The following is a 23,141-nucleotide window of genomic DNA, read 5'->3' on the forward strand; positions in this document are numbered from 1 at the left end:
TAGCAATGATTCAAAAGCTGTCATGTGGGAAATCAGTATGTTACTATGTTGAATGTGTGAGATGACCTTCACACATTGTCCCCTCAGACAACTGGAAACACAACAACGAAATGACAGTGAATGAAGCTACAGTACAGTACATTCAACCATTTTGTATGGGTGAATATTATGTTCTGTTTCCCCAAGGTATTTTACATAACCAGCAGTCTTCAACATTATGAGTCCTCTGATAGGCTAATCTGAATTCTGTTCAGGAGGAAAGATACAGCATATCGGACAGTTTTGGATCTGATCCAAAACTCCTCTGGCCAGAGTACTGCCCTCCAGGACACCTACAGCACCCAATGTCACAGGAAGGCCAAAAAGATCATCAAGGACACCGACCACCCAAGCCACGTCCTGTTCACCCCGCTACCATCCAGAATGCGAGGTCAGTACAGGTGCGTCAAAGCTGGGCCCGAGAGACTGAAAAACAGCTTCTATCTCAAGGCCATCAGACTGTTAAATAGCCATCCCTAGCCGGCTGCCACTCGGTTACTCAACCCTGCACCTTAGAGGCTGCTGCTCTATATTCTGTACATAGACATGGAATCACTGGCCACTTTAATAATGGAACACTAGTCACTTTAATAATGTTTACATACTGCTTTACTCATCTCATATGTATATACTGTATTCTATTCTACTGTATTTTAGTCAATGCCACTCCGACATTGCTCGTCCTATTTATATATTTTTACTTTTAGATTTGTGTGAATTGTTGTGAATTGTTGATACCACTGCACTGTTGGAGCTAGGAACACAAGTATTTCACTACACCCACAATAACATCTGCTTCAATGTATCTTCATCTAACTCCAGGGCTCAATCAAACACGTCCTGATGTGGCTGAGAGCTGGAGCTGTGAACTTAGTGACAGCAGCGTTTACTTCCGCTTAACACCCTTTGATGTCCATGGGAGGGTGTCTGATTGAAGTTTCTTTACCAGGCAGTCACACAGAGACACACATGTGGCAGATCAGAGCTGGTCTCACAAGGACCTAGAGGCTGAGCTGTGTCTTCACAGTTACAATAACAACATTTGATTTGAAACTTAATCACCATCCAAATCAGCTTATCTGGTCTACATCTTTGGCTAAAAGCAACACAGTCACAGCAGGCTTTCGAGTAGTGATTCAATGACAGCCTTTATCATTAGGACTCCACACAGAGCTCATGTTTGAATACTGAAACAACTGTTCCAGCAGCATCCAGTCACACACTGTATTGTAACCTAATGTGCTGTACCTGAGGAGAGAACAGCCAAAGCACCCGTACATAACATGGGTGTTTGAATAAACCCTTAACTGTATGTGTGAAAATGATGAATTGCCAAAGCCATTTCCTATTTTGTATCAAACTTTTGATTGTGAGATGCCTGTTTGCTCAGAGTGTAGTTGCCAGAAGGATGGATCAAAGGATTCAGCAGACATGCCTGTCATGAGTCAGAGGAATACACCTCTCCATCCTGCCTCTCTGCAACTCCTCTATTCCCCTACAGGCAACATGAGAGAGTGATGCCTGCGGTTGGAATCAATACACGAGGCTACTAGAGAAAATACGAGTTTATTTTAAGACAGAGTGTATTTCTGTGGTAGTACATGTCGGTTTCTGACACATCACAGTTCTATGCTGTAGCCCTGGAGGGGAGATGATGTCTAGGTAGCTGTTGTAAAAATAGGCCCCAGTAGAACTTGTATACTGGTATACACACTCCCCTCCATATATATTTGGACAGTTAAACATTTTTATTTGGCTCTATACTCCAGGATTTTGGATTTGAGATTAAATGTTTCATATGAGGCGAAAGTACAGCATGTCACCTTTTATTTGAGGGTATACTCATACATATTCCTATCTGTTCTACCGTTTAGAAATGAAAACACTATATGTATCTAGTCCCCCCCATGAGAATAAGTCAGTAGTATTTGGACAAATTCACTTATAGTGTATTCAAATAGTCCAAAGTTTAGTATTTGGTCCCATATTCCTTGCTTTGGTCCCATAGAGTATTCCTTGATTAGATGTTTCTGAACACTTCTAAATTAATCCTGATAATGCCATGATTAAGACAAATCATGAATGACTCATAAATAATGCCATTTTTTTTGGGGGGGGGGGGGGAAGTATGATCTTTGTGCCCCATATCATTATTCAAGATTAATTAATGATTAGCAATAATCTTGGTAGCATCCACATGAAACATATTGGCACAAGACACAGTTCCAAAACATAATCAGAAACACAACCAAAACTAACCACAAAAGCACCCAACAATTTATTACTTTTTAAACTTTTTACCCCTTTTCCTCCCCAATTTCATGATATCCAATTGTTAGTTACAGTCTTATCACATAACCGCAACTCACGTACGGAGCCATGCATCCTCCGAAACACAACCCTGCCAAGCTGCACTGCTTCTTGACACACTGCTTGCTTAACCTGGAAGCCAGCCGTACCAATGTGTCGGAGGAAACACCGTACAACTGGTGACCGTGTCAGTGTGCATGCGCCCGACCCACCACAGAAGTCGCTAGAGCACAATGGGACAAGGACATCCCGTCCGGCCAAACCCTGCCCTAACCCGGACGACGCTGGGCCAATTGTGCGCCACCTCATGGGTCTCCCGGTCGCAGCTGGCTGCCACACAGCCCGGGATCAAACCCGGGTCTGTAGTGACGCCTCAAGCACTGTGATGTAGTGCCTTTGAGTGCAGTGCCACTCGGGAGGCCAGCACCCAACATATTTGAAAAGTCACAAGCTTGATGTAGTCATTGTGTGTAAGGAAAATGCTAAACTTTTGACTTAAGTCCAAATACTTCTGATTTCTTCAAATTGGGGGACGAGAAACATAAAGTGCTTTCATTTCCAAATGGCAAAACAGGTAATGTATGTATGAAAATACCCTCAAATAAAAGCTGACATGCTGTACTTATCACTGAGTATACAAAACATTTTTGACATAGAATTACCAGGTGAAAGCTATGATCCCTTATTAATATCACTTGTTAAATCCACTTCAAACAGTGTAGATGAAGGGGAGGAGACAGGTTAAATAAGGATTTTTAAGCCTTGAGACAATTGAGACATGGATTGTACATGTGTGCCATTCAGAGGGTGAATGGGCAAGACAAAAAATGTTAGCGCCTTTGAACGGGGTATGGTAGCAGGTGCCAGGCGCACCGGTTTGTGTCAAGAACTGCAACGCTGCTGGGTTTTTTACGCTCAACAGTTTCTCATGTGCATCAAGAATGGTCCACCACCCAAAGGATATGCAGCCAACTTGACAAAACTGTGGGAAGCATTGGAGTCAACATGGGCCAGCATCCCTGTGGTACGCTTCCGATACTTTGTGGAGTCCATGCCCCAGCGAATTGAGGCTGTTCTAAGGGCAAGGGGACACACAAACACACACACACTCATATGTTTTTTTTGTGTTAAATTAAATTGTAATAGAGAGAAATGTAATATGGTACCTTAGGAATATAGTAGAATACTGTATAATGTCAAAATATGAAAAATAAATTTTATAGAGTAAACAACATGATAATTTTAGAAAGTTTCTTACATTAGGATGGTGCAATACATTTCTGACTATACACACTAATGTTTGGTCTATGTATTTTTCAGTGTCTTTCTTGTACATTAAGGACCAGTCACTGCATTAACAAACCATATAGAAGAAGTGTATAAGAAAATGAGTCAGAAACCAAAACCAAATACCAATATATGAATCTAAAACACTTATCCATGTGTACATATCCAGGATTTGTCTTGAAAATATTAAGGACATTTATATTGATGCAGCAGAAAGTCTGATGGTTGTTTTCAGACCTGAACAGTGGTCTAACATTGAGAAGAATCGTAGATCCAGCTATATGCCTCAATCCCCAATCAGTGGGAAAGGTCGGCACCATCTGTAATGGTACAATCCGACGGTCCAACTATCTTCCATTTATTTGGGATTGAGGCATACACTATATACTGTAATTATAGCTGGTTATACAATACAGATGGCAAGACTCAACACTACATATGTTGACTCATCTGAACATTAGACCACTTTGTAAAACTGCCAAACTTTGTATTTAACTAAAATCAACATTTGCTGTTGTGTGATTCCTGAGCTCTTCCCTCTTGGTCTATCCACAGGTCTGAGATCAGATGAGTAGACAGGGTCGTTTCTTCACCTTGGTGGGCTGGGGGCACAGCACCGCTCGGATGGCCTCGTCAAAGACCGTCTTCAGCCCCCGCTGGGTCAGGGCAGAGCATTCCAGGTACTTCACCGAGTCTACCCAGAAAACACACAAAAGATGTATGAGGGACATGAAGAGGATAGACTGTTTATCTGGCATAATGCACGGCTGGCGGGCGATGACTCCAAGAATGTGAAGCTTGGGCGACATGAAATCTCAACAACTATGCAGTATAAGGACTAAGAGCAGAATACAAAGTGTTCCATGATACTGTACAGCTCTGTGAACAACAATCATTAAAATGACAGATAATCAATCAATCGCTGATTCAGTCATATCCAATCACAAACCCAGAGTGACCACTGTATACCAATCATGGTAGATCTCTGATGCACGATCACTAATTCAGGATCCCAGAGACCCACATACCTATCTCTTTGGCTAGTGCTAAGCCTTGTGGGTAGGTGATGGGCGCTAGCTTCTTCTCCTTCAGCTTCTCAATGGTTTCCTTCTCGTCCCTCAGATCCAGCTTGGTGCCCACGAGGATGATGGGTGTGGAGGGGCAGTGGTGTCGTACCTCAGGGTACCACTAGTGGGAGCAAGCACACACAGAGTAGGTCAACATGGCCGCAGCAAAAGATACTGAATTACTTTTCACTTCCTTTTCTGTGATACAGCTCATCGTTAATTCTACCAAAGATGATCTATATTCTGACAAGATACTGGACTGACCGCTTTAAAAATGTGAATAAATGTCCGCAAAGCGGACTGCAGACAGGAGGAGGCGGGGTCAGGCGGGAACATTCTAACCAACAGGCATAACTCAGAAATAAAATAATTTTCCTCAAAGTTGCAGGAATGCCACGTGTGTCCACTTATATCAGAACATTCGTAACAACCTAAACATTACAAAACGTCTATTAGATCAAATAAGCCTCCCGTAGCAAATTAGAATTAAAAAAAATTAGTTGACGAAATTCGACACCCATTAAAAAAATCCCTACTTGTGGACAGATTTTGTGGACAGATTTTGGGGCAGAGTCAAGCCTCTCGCTCCATCTCTTCCCCTCTGGTTCTACTACTGTATTATGGAGTAGCCAGTTAATGCAGAGGTTGATTCCTGGTATAGCTCCTCACACATAAAATCTAGGATACTCTGTCTATTACTATTATTATTACTACTATCATTACCGTCATTATTATTACACACTATTCAAATAAATGGCTGCTCTCTTGTTTCTATCAGTCACTCAATGAAAAAGGAAGTTCCTTCTTCCACATTGAGTGACTGATAGAAACAAGAGAGCAGTGTATGCTTTTGCAGAATAGGAAATGAATGCTTATGAATGACGTTAGTGAGTCACCTTCGCTTATTTTAGTGTGCCTCTGTTCATTTGGAGGCATTTCATCAGCTTCTCTGCTTAACACCTGGTTAACAGCTCTACGTATGTTTATACGTCAGTAATTATTGGCATCTCTAATACAATATAGGACCCATCCTGCAAGCCATCATTAGCTGTTACAGCAGAGTGGAGGGAATGTCAAGGTTGAAAATGTTTCCTTTTTATAGAGCATGAATGTATAGTAATGAGAACAGTGACAGTGAAGCACGCACATACTGTATGCACACACACATTTCAGGTATTTCACTGAGTCTACCGAGAAAACACACACACACACACACACACACACACACTACATTCTGTGAAAAATGCATCAAGGATTCTCGGTACCATTGCACCAAGGTTTTCTGCCTCTCGTGTCTGTCTCTCTTTCATTGCAGGGTAGCCATTATTTAGTCATCGTCTATGGGGACAAAGCGCCGTCTCCTCTGCACTCTTTGGCCTTCCTGCCATCAAACCTAGAATGCCACACAAAGGACTAGGGTAGATCTCACAGAGTCTCAGCTCCTTAGGAGGACTCATTGGAGAAGAGCAGCTTTACAATAAAAGGCTTTCACTATTCAGGAACTAAGAGGTTACCTCTGCCCTGACCCTACAGACTCTGTGGAAGAGAGATGAAAGGATGCTTCTCTATATACCAGGACAGGTAAGAGATGTCACTTTAACAAATAAAACTTCCCAGCTTCCTACTAAGAAAGGTGATGGTGCCATGAGTTAAATCATCCCTAACTTCCATCGAGGCTGACTGGATTAAATGGAAACACATTCATTTAGTGGTGTAGCAATTCTGTGTTTTCGAAAATGGCACCTTTAGTTTACTAGTGTCTCTCTGAAACTGAGTGAGGGAATTAGGTTCTGCTAGGTTAAGATATGAGTTGGCCAATACAGTGTTATGATAATGGAAGACATAAACCACAACACTTGCCTTGAGAAGCTTGGAGAGAAATTCAAACTCCAACCATTTACCCAGCGATGGCTAATTGATTCTTGATCTCCTGCTGATCCAAAATGGTGATAGCAGTAGGAGGTGTACCGTGGCAATAATCAGAGATAACACGGGTCAATTGAATCTCCTTTTGACAGGAAAATACCAGAGTGACATGGGTGGGTTGTGTGAGCAACATGCTACATGGCTGTGACTCTGGCTGTGACTCTTCCCCCACACAGTCTGTAGCTTACCTTCCATGTTAAATAGATCCTAATGTCACCTGAAAGCCTGGTAATCTACTAAAGCTCCATTTGCATACATGGTCAATGTTACCATGGAGACTCATTGGGAACATGCCATGAAAAAACAGACTGAGAAAGATGGAGAGAGGAAAAAACGACTGCTCTTGATATAATGCTGTCCTCTCCAACACTGACAGTTCCCAAACTAATCAGCTCAATTCAAACGGTTGACATTGAAGTCAGAGGAGTCAGACACTTAGCTGTCATTTTTTACATTTTATTTAACCTTTATTTAACTAAGAAAGTCAGTTAAAACCTCTCTGGGATAGCGGGACGGTAGCGTCCCACTTGGCCAATAGCCAGGGAAAATGTAGAGCGCCAAATTCAAAAAAATTATATAAAATCAAACTTTCATTAAATCACACATGTAAGATACCAAATTAAAGCTACACTCGTTGTGAACCCTGCCTAAATCCAGCCAACAGATTTCAAAAAGGCTTTTCGGCGAAAGCAATAAGATGCTATTATCTGATGATAGCACAATGTCAACAAAGAGAGAGTAGCATATTTCAACCCTGCAGGCGCAACTCAAAACGCAGATATAAAATATAAAACATGCATTACCTTTGATGAGATTCTTTTGTTGGCACTCCAATATGTCCCATAAATATCACAAATGGTCCTTTTGTTCGATTAATTCTGTCCATATATATCCAAATTGTCCATTTATTTGGCGTGGTTGATCCAGAAAAAAACAGCTTCCAATTTGCGCAAAGTCACTACAAAATATCTAAAAAATTACCTCTAAACTTTGCCAAAACATTTCAAAGTACTTTTGTAATACAACTTAAGGTATTTGTAAATGTTAATAATCGATCAAATTGAAGACGGGTCTATCTGTTTTCAATACAGGAGATAAACAAACTAACACTACTTTCTTTAGTCTTGCGCACCTCTCAAACAGTACACATGACGTTACTCTACTTTTTGTTGGCCTTCTTCTTCATTGCACAAATGAATAACCTCAACCTATTTCCTAAGACTGGTGACATCCAGTGGAAGCAGTAGGAACTGAGAACAGAGTGATTAGAAATCTGGCTTCCCAATGAAAACTCATTGAACAGACAGTGACTTAAAAAAAAAAAAGAATTATGGTTAGTCCTCGGGGTTTTGCCTGCTACATAAGTTCTGTTATACTTACAGATATGATTCAAACCGTTTTAGAAACTTCTGAGTGTTTTCTATCCAAATATAATAATATGCATATCTTATATTCTGGGGATGAGTAGAAGGAAGTTGAAATTGGGCACGCTATTTTTACAAAAGTGAAAACTCTGCCCCCTATCCTAGAGAAGTTTTAAGAACAAATTCTTATTTACAATGATAGCCTACCAAAAGGCAAAAGGCCTCCTGCGGGGACGGCGGCCTGGGATTAAAAATAAAAATAAATACAATATAAATATAGGACAAAACACACATCACAACAAGAGAGACAACACAACACTACATAAAGAGAGACTTAAGACAACAACATAGCAAGGCAGCAACACATGACAACACAGCATGGTAGCAACACAACATAACAACAACATGGTAGCAACACAAAATGGTAGCAGCACAAAACATGGTACAAACATTATTGGGCACAGACAACAGCACAAAGGGCAAGAAGGTAGAGACAACAATACATCACACAAAGCAGTCATAACTGTCAGTAAGAGTGTCCATGATTGAGTCTTTGAATGAAGAGATTGAGATAAAACTGTCCAGTTTGAGTGTTTGTTGCAGCTCGTTCCAGTCGCTAGCTGCAGCAAACTAAAAATAGGAGCGATCCAGGGATGTGTGTGCTTTGGGGACCTTTAACAGAATGTGAATGGCAGAACGGGTGCTGTATGTGGAGGATGAGGGCTGCAGTAGATATCTCAGATAGGGGGGAGTGAGGCCTAAGAGGGTTTTATAAATAAGCATCAACCAATGGGTCTTGCGACGGGTATACAGAGATGACCCGTTTACAGAGTATAGAGTGTCCTATAAGGAGCATTGGTGGCAAATCTGATGGCCGAATGGTAAAGAACACCTAGCCGCTCGAGAGCACCCTTACCTGCCAATCTATAAATTACGTCTCTGTAATCTAGCTTGGGTAGGATGGTCATCTGAATCAGGGTTAGTTTGGCACCTGGGGTGAAAGAGGAGCGATTACGATAGAGCAAACCAAGTCTAGATTTAACTTTAGCCTGCAGCTTTGATATGTGCTGAGAGAAGGACAGTGCACCGTCTAGCCATACTCCCAAGTACTTGTATGAGGCTCTAAACCCTCAGAGGTAGTAATAACATCTGTGGGAGGAGGGGCATTCTTCTTACCAAAACATATGGCCTTTGTTTTGGAGGTGTTCAGAACAAGGTTAAGGGCAGAGAAAGCTTTGTTGTAGAGCATTTAACACAACATCCGGGGAGGGGCCAGCTTAGTATAAGACTGTATCGTCTGCATATAAATGGATGAGAGAGCTTCCTACTGCCTGAGCTATGTTTTGATGTAAATTGAGAAGAGCGTGGGGCCTAAGATCAAGTGGCTGAGATAGCACATTTTCTGACTTTATACACTGCACTCTTTGAGAGAGGTAATTAGCAAACCAGCCCAAAGACCCCTCAGAGACACCAATACCCAATACCCCTTAGCCGGCCCACAAGAATGGAATGGTCTACCGTATCAAAAGCTTTGGCCATGTCAATAAAAATAGCAGCACAATATTGCTTAGAATCAAGGCCAATGGTGAAATCATTGAGGACCTTTAAGGTTGCAATGACACATCCCTAACCTGAGCGGAAACCAGATTGCATACCCGAGAGAATACTATAGACATCAAGAAAGCCAGTCAGTTGATTATTGACAAGTTTTTCCAAAAGTGTTGGAAAAACTTGTCAATAATCAACTGACTGGCTTTCTAAACAGGGCAAATAGAAACAGGCCTATATTGGTTAGGATCAGCTTGATCTTCCCCTTTAAATAAAGGACGAACCATGGTAGCCTTCCAAGCAATGAGAACCTCCCCAGAAAGGAGAGACAGGTTAAAAAGGCCAGAGATAGGCTTGGCGATGATAGAGGCAGCAACCTTAAAGAAGAAAGGGTCTAAAGCATCTAACTCTGTCAAGTTTAAGGAGCTCCTTTAGCTCCTCGGACTCAGTAACCGCCTGCAGGGAGAAACTTTGTAGCGGGGCAGGGGAAAAAGAGGGAGAAGCATCGGGGATAGTCGCATTAGAAGGGGTGGGAGATGAGGAAATGTGGGACGGGCAAGGAGGCATGTCTGAGTCAAATAGGAATCCTGACTTAATGAAGTGGTGATTAAAGAGCTCAGCCATGTGCTTCTTGTCAGTAACAACCACATCATCAACATTAAGTGACATGGGCAGCTGTGAGGGGGAGGGTTTATTCTCCAGGTCTTTAACCGTTTTCCAGAACTTCTTGACAAAGCCTATGGCTGAGGCAATGGTATGAGAAGAAGCAACAATAAAAGTGTTTGAAAAGGGTAACGTTTGGCAGGCTTTTTTGGTGATATTATAGCTCTTTGATGTGAATTCAACTTCAATAGTAGTGTGTCAGTTTAAAACCCATGACGTCTGAAGAGATGGAGATGGAGTAGGTAGAGGTCTCATCGTGCATTAGCCGAGTTAAGTGCACATGGGACATCCATGTTTGACTCCGTTAAAGAAGAGATGATTACTTCTCTCTGACCTGAATGAATATGATTTCTATTGATGAACACATTTCTATATCCTATCCAAATGGAGTGAGGTTCATTGGAATCCAATGGGATGCAACGTGCTACCTGAATAGATGTGCTGTTCTAGTCCTTGGATTTGAAATATTTTATTTATGACTGTCTGACTGAAGCGACTAAACCATGGCCTCCGCAACAATAGGTAGAGCTGAAAGCAGCAGAACACAAAACAACTATTGATAATACCATTACGCAGACAGTTAAAATAGAAAAATATTAGTTGTCCATTGGACTATATCCTATTACTGTACCGTAAATGCCAGAATCTGCAATATGTTTGTTTTATTATACGGTACACTTCGATTTTCTATTGAAAGCAGGTAAACCAGAGTAGCCTATCCTTTTTAAATTGATTGATGTCTCTATGTGTTTAGACTCACTTCATTATCTTAATCTTGACAGGCATTTTATAGATTAACTGGCATACTACTGTTATTCTGCTCTGTTTTCCATCACCCCCCTCTGTATTACTGACAGATGATGACCCATCTATATTCACAGAAAGGTAAGCACATCTAAACACCCCTGTGCTTTAGGAGTGATCAACAGTATTGACACGTTAATCTCTCCGTATAGTAATCTATAATGTATGCTACATACTGCAGCTCAATCAATGCCAATCAACACCTACATTATGAGAACAATGTCATCCGCTATCCCTGCATTAGGTACAGAGGAAAACTCCGGCGGCGGATCAAATAGAATATGTGTGTATTGCATACTATACAGTGGGGCAAAAAATGAAATGAAATGAGATGAAACGTGGCTGGGTCTTTCAGCATGACAATGATCCCAAACACACCGCCCGGGCAACGAAGGAGTGGCTTCGTAAGAAGCATTTCAAGGTCCTGGAGTGGCCTAGCTAGTCTCCAGATCTCAACCCCATAGAAAAACTTTGGAGGGAGTTGAAAGTCCGTGTTGCCAAGCAACAGCCCCAAAACATCACTGCTCTAGAGGAGATCTGCAAGGAGGAATGGGCCAAAATACCAGCAACAGTGTGTGAAAACCTTGTGAAGACTTACAGAAAACATTTGACCTCTGTCATTGCCAACAAAGGGTATAGATCTCAAAGTATTGAGATAAACTTTTGTTATTGACCAAATACTTATTTTCCACCATAAATTCATTAAAAATCCTACAATGTGATTTTCTGGATTTTTTTCTCATTTTGTCTGTCATAGTTGAAGTGTACCTATGATGAAAATTACAGGCCTCTCTCATCTTTTTAAGTGGGAGAACTTGCACAATTGGTGGCTGACTAAATACTTTTTTTTGCCCCACTGTATGTACCTATACAATGTAGCACAACAGCCATGAAGATCACACAGCATCCACTCACCTTGGCTCTGACGTTCTCAAACGATGCTGGGCTCACCAGAGAGAAACAGATGAGGAACACATCCTAGGGGACAAACATAGTGTCTGATCAATGGTAGTATTAAAGGTGTAGGGAGATATTGATGTTGTAAACAGATTAGATCTAGTGATTCATATAGTGTATATGGTCATTGGTCAGTGAAGGTGTAGGGAGTAATACATGTGGTTGTACTGAAGGGTAGAAAGGTGTATCAGAGTAGTAGAAGACGTGGGGTACGAAATTATTGACACTTTTGATAAATATGAGCGATAAGGACTATATAAAATGTAGTACGCAAATACTGAACTATATTGTGTGCTCCAAACAATGTGGAAATTATATTATTTTATGCTAATACAATTGCTCAAAGAGATTTAGTTTAACAAGTAATATTATGTTTTTCTCAAAAAAGTAGTGGTCAAATTTATTGACACCCCTAAAGATTCTTATAAATAAAGTAGTCAACAGCTTACATCCTGAATGAATCGTGAATAATGATGAATGAGAAAGTTACAGAGGGTCAAAGATCATACCCCCAAGACATGCTAACCTCTCACCATTACCAATAACAGGGGAGGTTAGCATGTTTTGGGGCTATGATTTTTGACCCTCTGTAACCTTCTCATTCATCACGATTCATTCAGGATTATTCGTAATCATGGCAGCATCCATTATTAATTGGACAGTATACAGTCATTACTGCTCATCTTTATGAAGGGTGTCAATAATTCCGGACCCCACTGTATATAATTTGTAATAGAGATTCTGTATGTGTGTGTGTTACCGTCTGAGGATAGGACAGAGGTCTGAGTCTGTCATAGTCCTCCTGTCCTGCTGTATCCCACAGTCCCAGGTTCACTGGCTTACTGTCCACCATCACATTGGCTGAGTAGTTATCAAACCTGCAAGACAAATAAGTCCATTACATCTAGAACATATTACAGTGAAAAACCTTACACAGAATATACAGTATACAGTTTATTAGGTACACCACCCCATTCACGAAAATGGATCGCTCCTACAGACAGTGAGTCACATGGTCGTGGCTTGCTATATAAAGCAGGCAGACAGACATCAAGACAACTTGAATCCATGGACCCATCCTGCCTGGTGTTAACGGTACTGGTGTGAGGAATGTTTTCCTGGCACACGTTAGGTCCCTTGACACCAATTGAGCAACAATTGAACGCCATGCCCAAAAGAATTCAGGCTGTTCTTAAGGTAAAGTGGGGTCCGACCCGGTACTAGATAGTGTACCTAATAAACGGGCCACTGAGTGTATAAAAACTGCATACCATAGGTGTTTGTGAAAGTAAAGTCAATATCTAGCATACCAATCCCTAGAATTAATGTGAATATAACATTATTTCCTATTTCTGGTTATTGGTTGCATTATGTAGGCCTTTGGTTGTATGATGTTTGTCCATTCAGCCCACACATTTGTCACTGTACCAGCCATATCATGTCCACTGTGTCTGTCTGTGGTCCAGTACTTACACTGTGGGGATGTACTCTCCAGGGAAGGCGTTGGTTGTGTAGCTGATGAGCAGGCATGTCTTTCCCACAGCACTGAAACAGACATTGAGCAATCAGTTGTGTGCCAACACATACACACACATTTTCTTGCTGCAATAGCACATTGACACACTCTCATGCGCACACACACACACACACACACACACACACACACACACACACACACACACACACACACACACACACACACACACACACACACACACACACACACACACACACACACACACACACACACACACACTGAGAGAACCTATAGTCATTACAGGGTAGCTGCCAGCTGTCAGAGTAACTCCCTTCTCTTACAAAAAAAACACATGTCAAATTCGCAGTTTCACATGTGAAATACTGTAGCTGTTTTCATATTGAGGTAAAATTTCACAAGTGAAACCATATTCATTTTCTATTACAGTTTTTTCCAACTGCTTACACACAAAATCTTTTCATGTCACACGATTTTTGAAACCTCTCAATCAAAGTGCAAAACTACTCACCAAATATCCAAAACCATAAGCTATTTCTCAGCCTTTGACTCAATTGCATAAAACACTTTTTTCAAAACACTACACACAATTCTCTACCTAAAACACAAAAATCTAACAGGAAGTGACTTGCTCTCCTTTTCCAAACACAACCAATCAAAATGCTACACTTATTCACCAGGTCACACACACACTCCTCACATGTGCAAACACTAATAGCTTAACTGATCACTAACCAATCACTGCTTTACTGTAGTATAGGCCTATAAATAGGTCAAAGGTCAGATTACCTGTTTTGAACAATGGATGCCAACAATGGACAGAGAGCAAGAGGAGTAGGAGGGAGAGGAAGAGGAAGAAGAGGACGAGGGCAAAGAAGAGAAGGAAGGAGAGCCATCTCTAATGAGATTGGGGCAACACTTGTTGATCATGTGATCAACCACGGTTTGACCATGAGAGAGGCTGGACTGAGAGTCCAAGTCCAGCCCAACTTGAGTCGATTTACAGTGGCGTCCATAATTCGAACCTTCAGAAATGAGAACAGGTATGCAACTATCTAATGACTATTTTAGCATTACAGTAATGTACTGTAAAATACGTACGACTGCATAGTATTGCATAAACATTTGTAACTCTAAGCCATCCATTTACTGCACTGCATAGAATGAATGAGGTTGGTTATCATGCTGTACTACATTTTTTTGTACATTGTTTACAGTTCATATGCTGAACACATACTGTGTTTGAATTCTGTACAGAGTGGAAAGGCAAAGACATCATGAAGGACGATGTACATTGTTTACAGATGTACAAGAGACTGTAATTATAAATATGGTTTTGGCCAACAATGAAATTAGGATTTGAGAGATAAAAGAGCATATCTTGAATAATGACACCATATTTAACAACATCAATGCTGTAAGCCTGTCGACCATACAACGCATCCTCCAACGGCACCGAGTGACGATGAAACAACTTTACAAGGTGCCATTTGAGAGAAACTCTGACAGAGTCAAGAATATGCGACATGACTTTGTAGAGGTATGTATGCAACACTACTTCCAGTACTTCAGACATACCATATTTACTCATCTGTATATCCTTTTGTCTGTTACAGAGAGTATTGGAGCTGGATGCCCATGTAATTCGCCATGAATTTATTTATTTGGATGAGGTTGGCTTCAACCTCACCAAAACCAGGCGCCGCGGAATAAATGTAATAGGACAGAGGGCAATTACCAATGTCCCTGGACAGTGTGGGGGTAATATAACTATGTGTGCTGCCATCACTCAAAACGGGGTCCTCCATCACAATGCCACACCGGCCATATGCTCACTTTTCTGGATGCAATTTACACAATGCTTGTCCCTGATCCAGATCAGGAGCCTGCTAGATTTGTGGTTTTATGGGACAATGTTAGTTTTCACCGGGCTGTTCTGGTCCAAAACTGGTTTGCCACCCATCCACAATTTGTAGTTTTGTACCTACCCCCATATTCACCTTTTCTAAATCCCATAGAGGAATTCTTCTCAGCCTGGCGCTGGAAAGTGTATGATCGCCAACCCTATGCCCGCATGCCGCTCTTCCAGGCAATGGAGGACGCATGTGGGGACATAGAGGTTGCCTCTGTCCAAGGTTGGATACGCCATGCTAGGAGATACTTCCCTCGATGTTTGGCAAGAGAAAGCGTATCTTGTGATGTGGACAAAGTATTGTGGCCAGACCCAGGCCGGAGAAGAGATGAAGCGTAGCTTAGCACTGGTAACTGCCCCCCCCCCCCCCCCCAATTCCTGGACTGCCCCCCCGGGACCCCACACACACAATTGTGTTCTTTACTGTATTCTAAAGAATATACTTGTGGTTTACATATGTTTATGGTTTTGTTGTATGCTACTGTATACAACAGTAATGTTTGGCCTAATAAATATTTTCTGTTTCTACATTGCATTGGTGTTTACAGTGTACTTGTTACCCCTCTCAGCAGATTACTTTCACTGTAGAACATTGTATTGAAATGTAGATATAAGCCTATGAAAGACCAAAGAGCTTTAGATTTAGAACAACAGTGTTTACATGGTATATCCAAAAATGTACTATTATGAAAGCAGTGTTTGCCATTTGATGCAAATGCTTCATTCTGACATGTGTTTATGGCATTTTGAATGCCCTGTTACATTTTGAAGGAGATGTGAGGCATTTTGCATTTTGTGTGTGCAGTTTTGGAAATTGTGTGTAGAGTTTTGAAAAAAGGAGACAGTTTTGAAAACGTGTGTAAGCAGTTGGAAAAAACTGTAAGTTAGAATTGCATTTTCACATGAGAAAATCACATTTGGAGTTTCATATGTAAAAAAACCCCACATGAAAGTAAAAATAAAATTTTTACTCCAATGTTTGTTAACAAAGTTCATGTAAACAAACACTGTATAGCCTAAAAATATGGTTAAAACTTTCATTTTGATAACATGGACGGTCAGTCCTTGCATCCATAGTGTAGTCTATGGATTTGAAAGTGGTTGCGTTTCTCCAGCCCCATCCCTCAGCGTTTTACTGAAACTGTGGTGGGGAGGACACCTGTTAATGTTTCAATTAAGGATTGTCGCTTTAAACTCCTTTAGTTAAGATTAATAGTGTTACTACATGGTGCCATTCTCTAGTGAGTGAGTTACTTTTGTCCCATTAATATCAAGCAAAACTTCTGAAGTCAAGAACAAAATTCTTAGTATTGCAAACAAAAATAATGATATTGAAAGCAAAACATAAATCCAAAAGTATTGATAGCAAAACAAAATATTGCAAGGGAAAAAAATGTCAAAGCGAGGGCAAATTAATTGTAAATGGATGCAATTAAATTAAACAATTCTACCTATTTTTGGTTATGTTACCCTGGCCTTTGCTTTCGCTGCCTTTTTCCAGTGGTGGAAAAAGTACTCAATTCTCATACTTGAGTAAAAGTAAAGATACCTGAATATAAAATTACTCAAGTAAAAGTCACCCAGTAAAATACTACTTGAGTAAAAGTCTAAAAGTATTTGGTTTTAAATATACTTAAGTATCAAAAGTAAAAGTATGAATAATTTTTAAAAGTACTTATATTAAGCAAACCAGATGGCACAATTTTTTTCATATTTTTCATTTATGGATAGCCAGGGACACACTCCAACACTAAGACATCATTTAAAAACAAAGCATTTGTGTTTAGTGAGTCCGCCAGATCAGAGGCAGTAGGGATGAGCAGGGATGGTCTCTTGATAAGTGTGCGAATTGAACCGTTTTCTGTCCTGCTAAGCATTCAGAATGTAACAAGTACTTTTGGGTGTCAGGGAAAATGTATGGAGTAAAAAGTACATAATCTTCTTTAGGAATGTAGTGAAGTAAAAGTAAATGTTGTCAAAAATATAAATAGTAAAGTAAAGTACAGATACCCAAAAACACTACTTAAGTAGTACTTCATGTATTTTTACTTAAGTACTTTACGCCACTGCTTCTTCCAGTTGCAAGTTTTGGCACATTCATTCCAGCAGGATAGCACCCTGCATCCCACTGTTGGTTTGCTAAGCAGGGTCGGTCCTGGTCCGTCCATGGATGGGAGACCAGACGCAGATGGAAGTGGTGAAAAATGTTTTCTTTTTTTTGTAAGGGTTAGCTGCCTTAATATGGTAAGAAACGTAAAATTGCAGATTACGTAAATTCTTAAAATGTTTCTTGTTTGGAAAGCTTCCACCATATTTTCGCCTGAATCCCATCATTAAATTCAGCTTGGTGTCTATCATGGTCCACTCTCACTCATGATAAAATGGTACAACAGCACGCCAACTAATTTTGGGGATTTTCCCTGTGCAAAGATGATGCCAATATACTGTCCTTATTGCTTGCTACAGTATGATGAATGGCCATAGACATTCTAACTATGTACAATGTGCTGAATGAACAGCATGATGGTGCCTGGCTTCTTTCAAACTTGCCTACATTATGAGAAGCAGTAATCCACTTTCTCTAGCTTCTTGTCAGTGTTCTAAAACACCTCTGACAGGCAGCAGCTAAAAACACAGTCAAGGTTTTGTCAGTAAAATTCCAATAAGAAGCACGCACCTGCATGTACAGACAGGAGGGAAGGAATGCTAGTCTGAGGAGTGCTCCCAGAGTTACATTTTTAGGGCAAGGTTAGAAAGTGACACCCCGGGCTATACGTAGGCAGGCTACCATCAGCTTCTTCTACAGATTGGCTCCACCTTGAACATCATTAGGTTAGCATTCAAGGTTGGGTAGAAGAAACCTGATAGATGCCATTGAAAAGAACTGGAGAAACATTCATAGTTTATACCCTTGTGGAAGACATGATTAGTAATAACTTACTGTATATTATATTAGGTGGCAAGAAGCAGTTCTGTCCACACTAACTGAAGTCAAGAGAGAGAGAGAAAGAGAGAGGTGACATGAGAGAGAGAGAGAGAGGTGATATGAGAGTAAGATACAGGGTAGTGTGATAGTGTCTGTTTCCCTCTCTCAGTGGTGAGTTAGTGTGTCATTGAGCAGTCTCTATCTCTGGTACCCTCTGACTCACACACACATGCTGTTGACTGTGGTCTAAGTGTAGGGGCCCCGTGCTTCCTACTCTCCACCTGCTCCTCCTGCATGAGGCTCCCTCTCTCTTCTTACCCCCACACACAGATGGACAAGGGAAAGGGGTGGATGGAACCCCTAAATCCAATGATGGCATTGTGATAACTTACTACATGAACCTGATGGAACCATGTGAAATGCTATATTCTATGGTGCATCTGAAAGGTACTCCTTTTAACAGTGCAATTACTTTTCAACTCAAAGTTCTACAACGGAACAAAAGACTAAAAAGTGCCAATCATGCTACAGTAGTTAAAAGTTACAGCACATTAATGCTTTTCAATGATACTTCGTGGTGGGAATCCAACATATACAGCATCTGACTTCAAAGACCAACCTAATTACCAACGGCTGGGCAGAGTTCATTTTTAATGCTCTCACTTCTCACTCAGTCAGAAGGCCTAAAACAAAAAACAACCGAGGAGAATATAGATGTCAAAATCACACTTACACCTACGTAAATGCCACCCTCCAGAATGAAGTTGTTGGCCTATTTGTGTCCTATTTTGTTTCTGTCACCTCTGCCTTGATGTAGCCTACAGGAATAAACATATCTATGTTCCCCACGTATACATACTGTATGACTGCATTCAAACAAGTAAGCCGTCACAGTTTCAAAGCTATTCAAGTCTCCTGATCTACAGGGGTTCTCCACATAAGGGGACCGGGGTGTCAGAGTTGGCAGGAGGCAGGGCGGTGACACTGAGTGACAGTCAGGACGATAGGGGCATAAACCTCTTATGAAGTGTACCTTTGTGAAGTATTTCTATTTTTCTGTCATTCATATTCTCTCTCTCTCTCCTCTCTCTCGCTCTCCTCTTCTCTTCTCTTTCTCTTCTCTTCTCTTTCTCTCCAGTTAATGTCACCTCTACCAGCTCTTACTGACACTGACCCATGGGCCCCCTCTCTTTCCATTTACTGTAACCAGCATCCTCACCCACTGAGCACTAACTGACACTGGACGTCGATGAACGTTGAAAAGTTGCTTCATTTTGTTAGTCCGACCTGGCCTTAATTTTAACATCCACAGACGTCTGGACCGGCCTTCATTCGGCCCAAACATAGACATGCATGACTGGTTCAAAAGTTTGGACAGCACAGTACAGTACAGTATAGTACAGTACAGTACCGTACAGTACAGTGAGGTAAAGAATAGTTCAGTATAGTTCAGTACAGTAAAGAATAGTTGAGTATAATTCAGTACAGTACAGTAAAGAATAGTTGAGTATAGTTCAGTACAATACAGTACAGTAAATAATAGTTCAGTATAGGTCAGTACAGTACAGTACAGTCAATAAAAGTTGAGTATAGGACAGTACAGTACAGTAAATAATAGTTGAGTATAGGACAGTACAGTACAGTAAATAATAGTTGCGTATAGTTCAGTATAGTACAGTAAATAATAGTTGAGTATAGGTCAGTACAGTACAGTAAATAATAGTTGAATATAGTTCAGTACATTACAGTACAGTAAATAATAGTTGAGTATAGGTCAGTACAGTACAGTACAGTACATAATAGTTGAGTATAGGTCAGTACAGTACAGTAAATAATAGTTGAATATAGTTCAGTACATTACAGTACAGTAAATAATAGTTGAGTATAGGTCAGTACAGTACAGTAAATAATAGTTGAGTATAGGTCAGTACAGTACAGTAAATAATAGTTGAGTATAGGTCAGTACAGTACAGTAAATAATAGTTGAGTATAGGACAGTACAGTACAGTAAATAATAGTTGAGTATAGGTCAGTACAGTACAGTACAGTAAATAATAGTTGAGTATAGGTCAGTACAGTACAGTACAGTAAATAATAGTTGAGTATAGGACAGTACAGTACGGTAAATAATAGTTGCATATAGTTCAGTACAGTACAGTGTAGTAGAATAGAGTGGAGTAGAGTTCAGTACAGTACACAGTAGAACACACTAGAGTTGAGTACACTATAATGTACTGTACAGTACTATACTCTACTACACTGTACTGTACTGAACTCTACTGTACTCTACTGAGCTCTACTGTGTAGAGCTGGGAATTGCCAGGGACCTCGCGATACAATATTATCACGATACTTAGGTGCCGATACATTATGTACTGCAATTTTCACGATTCTCACGATTCTATATGTATTGCAATTCAATACTGTGATTTTATTGCGATTTCATGGTCAAAACATATTGCTCACCATATGTCTGCTGCAGAAGGTCATGAGAGAGCCATGAGAAGGCAAGTTTTTTATCATTCATGGAAATAAAAGTGCTGAAAACAAATTGGCTCCCTATTTTTAAAAAACACTGGAGTTTTGTTGCAGGTACAGCCAACTAGCCCAAAAATAATATTGCGATATTGTCAAAACGAGTACACTCAAAAATAATATCCCAATATGTATCTGTATCGATTTTCCCCCCATCACAACTACTGTGCTGTACTTTAATGTCCAAACTTGTGAAACATAGGATTCTATAATTGGTTCAGATTTGGTCCGGTCCAGAGCAACAGAATGTAGTTTTGTTTGGTGGCGGAGCTCATAAACAAAACAGCCAGTGTGTAGAATGATACCCAAATATGCATATTTCTACTTGTGTACCTATTTAGGATACATCACCATGAAGAGAATGACATTCATATCCATAATTATGCATTTCTGTGTAGTACAGATCAGGGACCCATGATGAAATTCCATTCTGCTACTGGGTGTAAATCCACTTCACTTACTATTCTAAAGCTTCCTGTTGAAGTTTCCTGTTGAATACAGGCCATTTGCTGTATAACTGCACTTTGTCGAAATACAAAGAACAAGCAAAAATGTGTCTTTGGATCGACCATGTATGAGAATGGTGTTGTGGGTGTTAAAGGTGACTGTGTTATAGGTGGCAGCTGTGTTTTTGTTCCTTTATTAACCATGAGACTGTGCAGAGTGCACCACAGACTAAAGAGGAACTTAAAAACTAAAACTGGAGGATAAAAGCAGCATAACAGAACTTCTCTTTTACAAAACGAGAAGAGGTTTAACGAACGGAGAACAGGAAAAGACTGCATTGACCTCACTGGCTGCTGTCTGTCTGTGTCTTTGTAAATGTTCTCTTTAATTGAGGCCCTCATTATCACCAAATACTCTCCATCTCCTCTCTCCTACAGACATTACACCCATGGATCCCAATCTCCAGATAGCATCTCAGCATCCATTTTGTCTTATTCAACTTGTCACCAATCTTGCACACACTCCAAAAGGGTTTTTCGGCTGTCCCCATAGGAGAACCCTGTTGGGTTCCACATAGAACCCTCTGTGGAAAGGGTTTTTACATGGAACCCAAAAGGGTTCTAACAGTAACCAAAAGGGTTATTCAAAGGGTTCTCCTATGGGGACAGCCGTATAACCGTTTTAGGTTCTAGATGGCACCTTTTTTTCTAAGCGTGTAGGCACTTCCTTCCTGTCTTCTGAATTCGGTGTGTATTGCTACACTGTCTCTTCCTTATTGATTTAAGGGCTGTTGAACAATGTCATTATCAAGTCATCATACATTCCTCAACCTGATGTTAAAACTGCACATGCAAATTAGGAATTTAAAGTGTTAATTGTGTGGCCTGTTTTACAGATAGAGGTTTGCTCTACTGGGAAGTTCCTGCCTTGAGGGCGTCATTATGTTGTTGTATTGACTCTGTGGTAAAGACCTATTGAGCTTCTGAACATCAAGGTTAATACTGTACACAAAAGGCTGTTACTTAAAAGTATTATTTATTTGTCTAGCTATTAGAACAAGATTAGAACAAGGTTATATTGTTCTGTGGCACCTTTTACAATTTTGCCCCCCTCAAGTCTATCAAGCTGACAGACAACAGCTATGAGGAAGGTATGAACAATGCAAACTATATACAATAACCTCATCATTAAAAGTATGACAACCAAATTGAAATAAAAAGTACATACATTCCAATTACTGCCGCTCCCATATGCAATATGAAACGAATTCATTCAATTCATTCATAAAAAACAGAAGTTGTCTCTTGACACAAGAATGTGTAGTACAATACACAGAGAAAAATTCATCTCCCAATTAATAGACAATTGAAAGAAGGCTAAATAGAGTTTTTGTCCACTTTTTAACACACCCAAATCCAAGTACCCTACCAGTTGTTGAACTGCGCGCACACATAACTTAAAGAACTTACCCATCTCCAACCACCACACACTTGATGGCTTGCATTTTCCAGGGGCTGATTTAACAACTTGTGAGTTTACACTTAGTAGGCAAGACAACAATGTAGAATCAGGTACAGCACAGGAAATACGTTTGCCTATCTTATCTTGCCCACCGCCTCGACTCTCGCGTTTACTCATGCGCAGCGCATTTGAATGCGGCGAAGTTTATCATTGGGTCTACTGAAGCACATCTCTCATAGCAGGAAGTTGGCCTATGTGAAACTGTGATATTAATGTCCTTCAAATTTGATTAACAAAATGCTCAGTGAAGCTTTCAGAAGCTGACATTATGACTCACACTGATATTTAAGCATATCTAGGCTATTACTTTATTGTCCCAGCGCAAACACACTTTTTTTCA

General features: G+C 40.5%; 1 protein-coding gene across 2 annotated transcripts; it reads right to left on the minus strand.

Moving 5' to 3' along the window:
- Positions 1–1,586: 1,586 nt before the first annotated feature.
- LOC139531224 (ras-related C3 botulinum toxin substrate 2) lies at positions 1,587–22,937 on the minus strand. Of its 2 annotated transcripts, none has more exons than XM_071327802.1 (6): positions 22,750–22,937; positions 13,439–13,510; positions 12,726–12,843; positions 11,924–11,986; positions 4,665–4,824; positions 1,587–4,330 (listed from the first exon to the last, which is right to left on the minus strand). In XM_071327802.1, exons 1-6 carry the CDS (start codon positions 22,782–22,784, stop codon positions 4,200–4,202), a joined length of 579 nt encoding a protein of 192 aa, XP_071183903.1. In that variant the 5' UTR covers positions 22,785–22,937; the 3' UTR covers positions 1,587–4,199. The 2 variants fall into 2 exon arrangements, with proteins under 2 accessions (XP_071183903.1, XP_071183928.1); XM_071327827.1 differs by having other exon boundaries at positions 3,546–4,330; positions 4,661–4,824.
- Positions 22,938–23,141: the final 204 nt, after the last annotated feature.

Source organism: Salvelinus alpinus, chromosome 1, assembly GCF_045679555.1.
Source record: "Salvelinus alpinus chromosome 1, SLU_Salpinus.1, whole genome shotgun sequence".
NCBI lineage: Eukaryota > Metazoa > Chordata > Actinopteri > Salmoniformes > Salmonidae > Salvelinus > Salvelinus alpinus.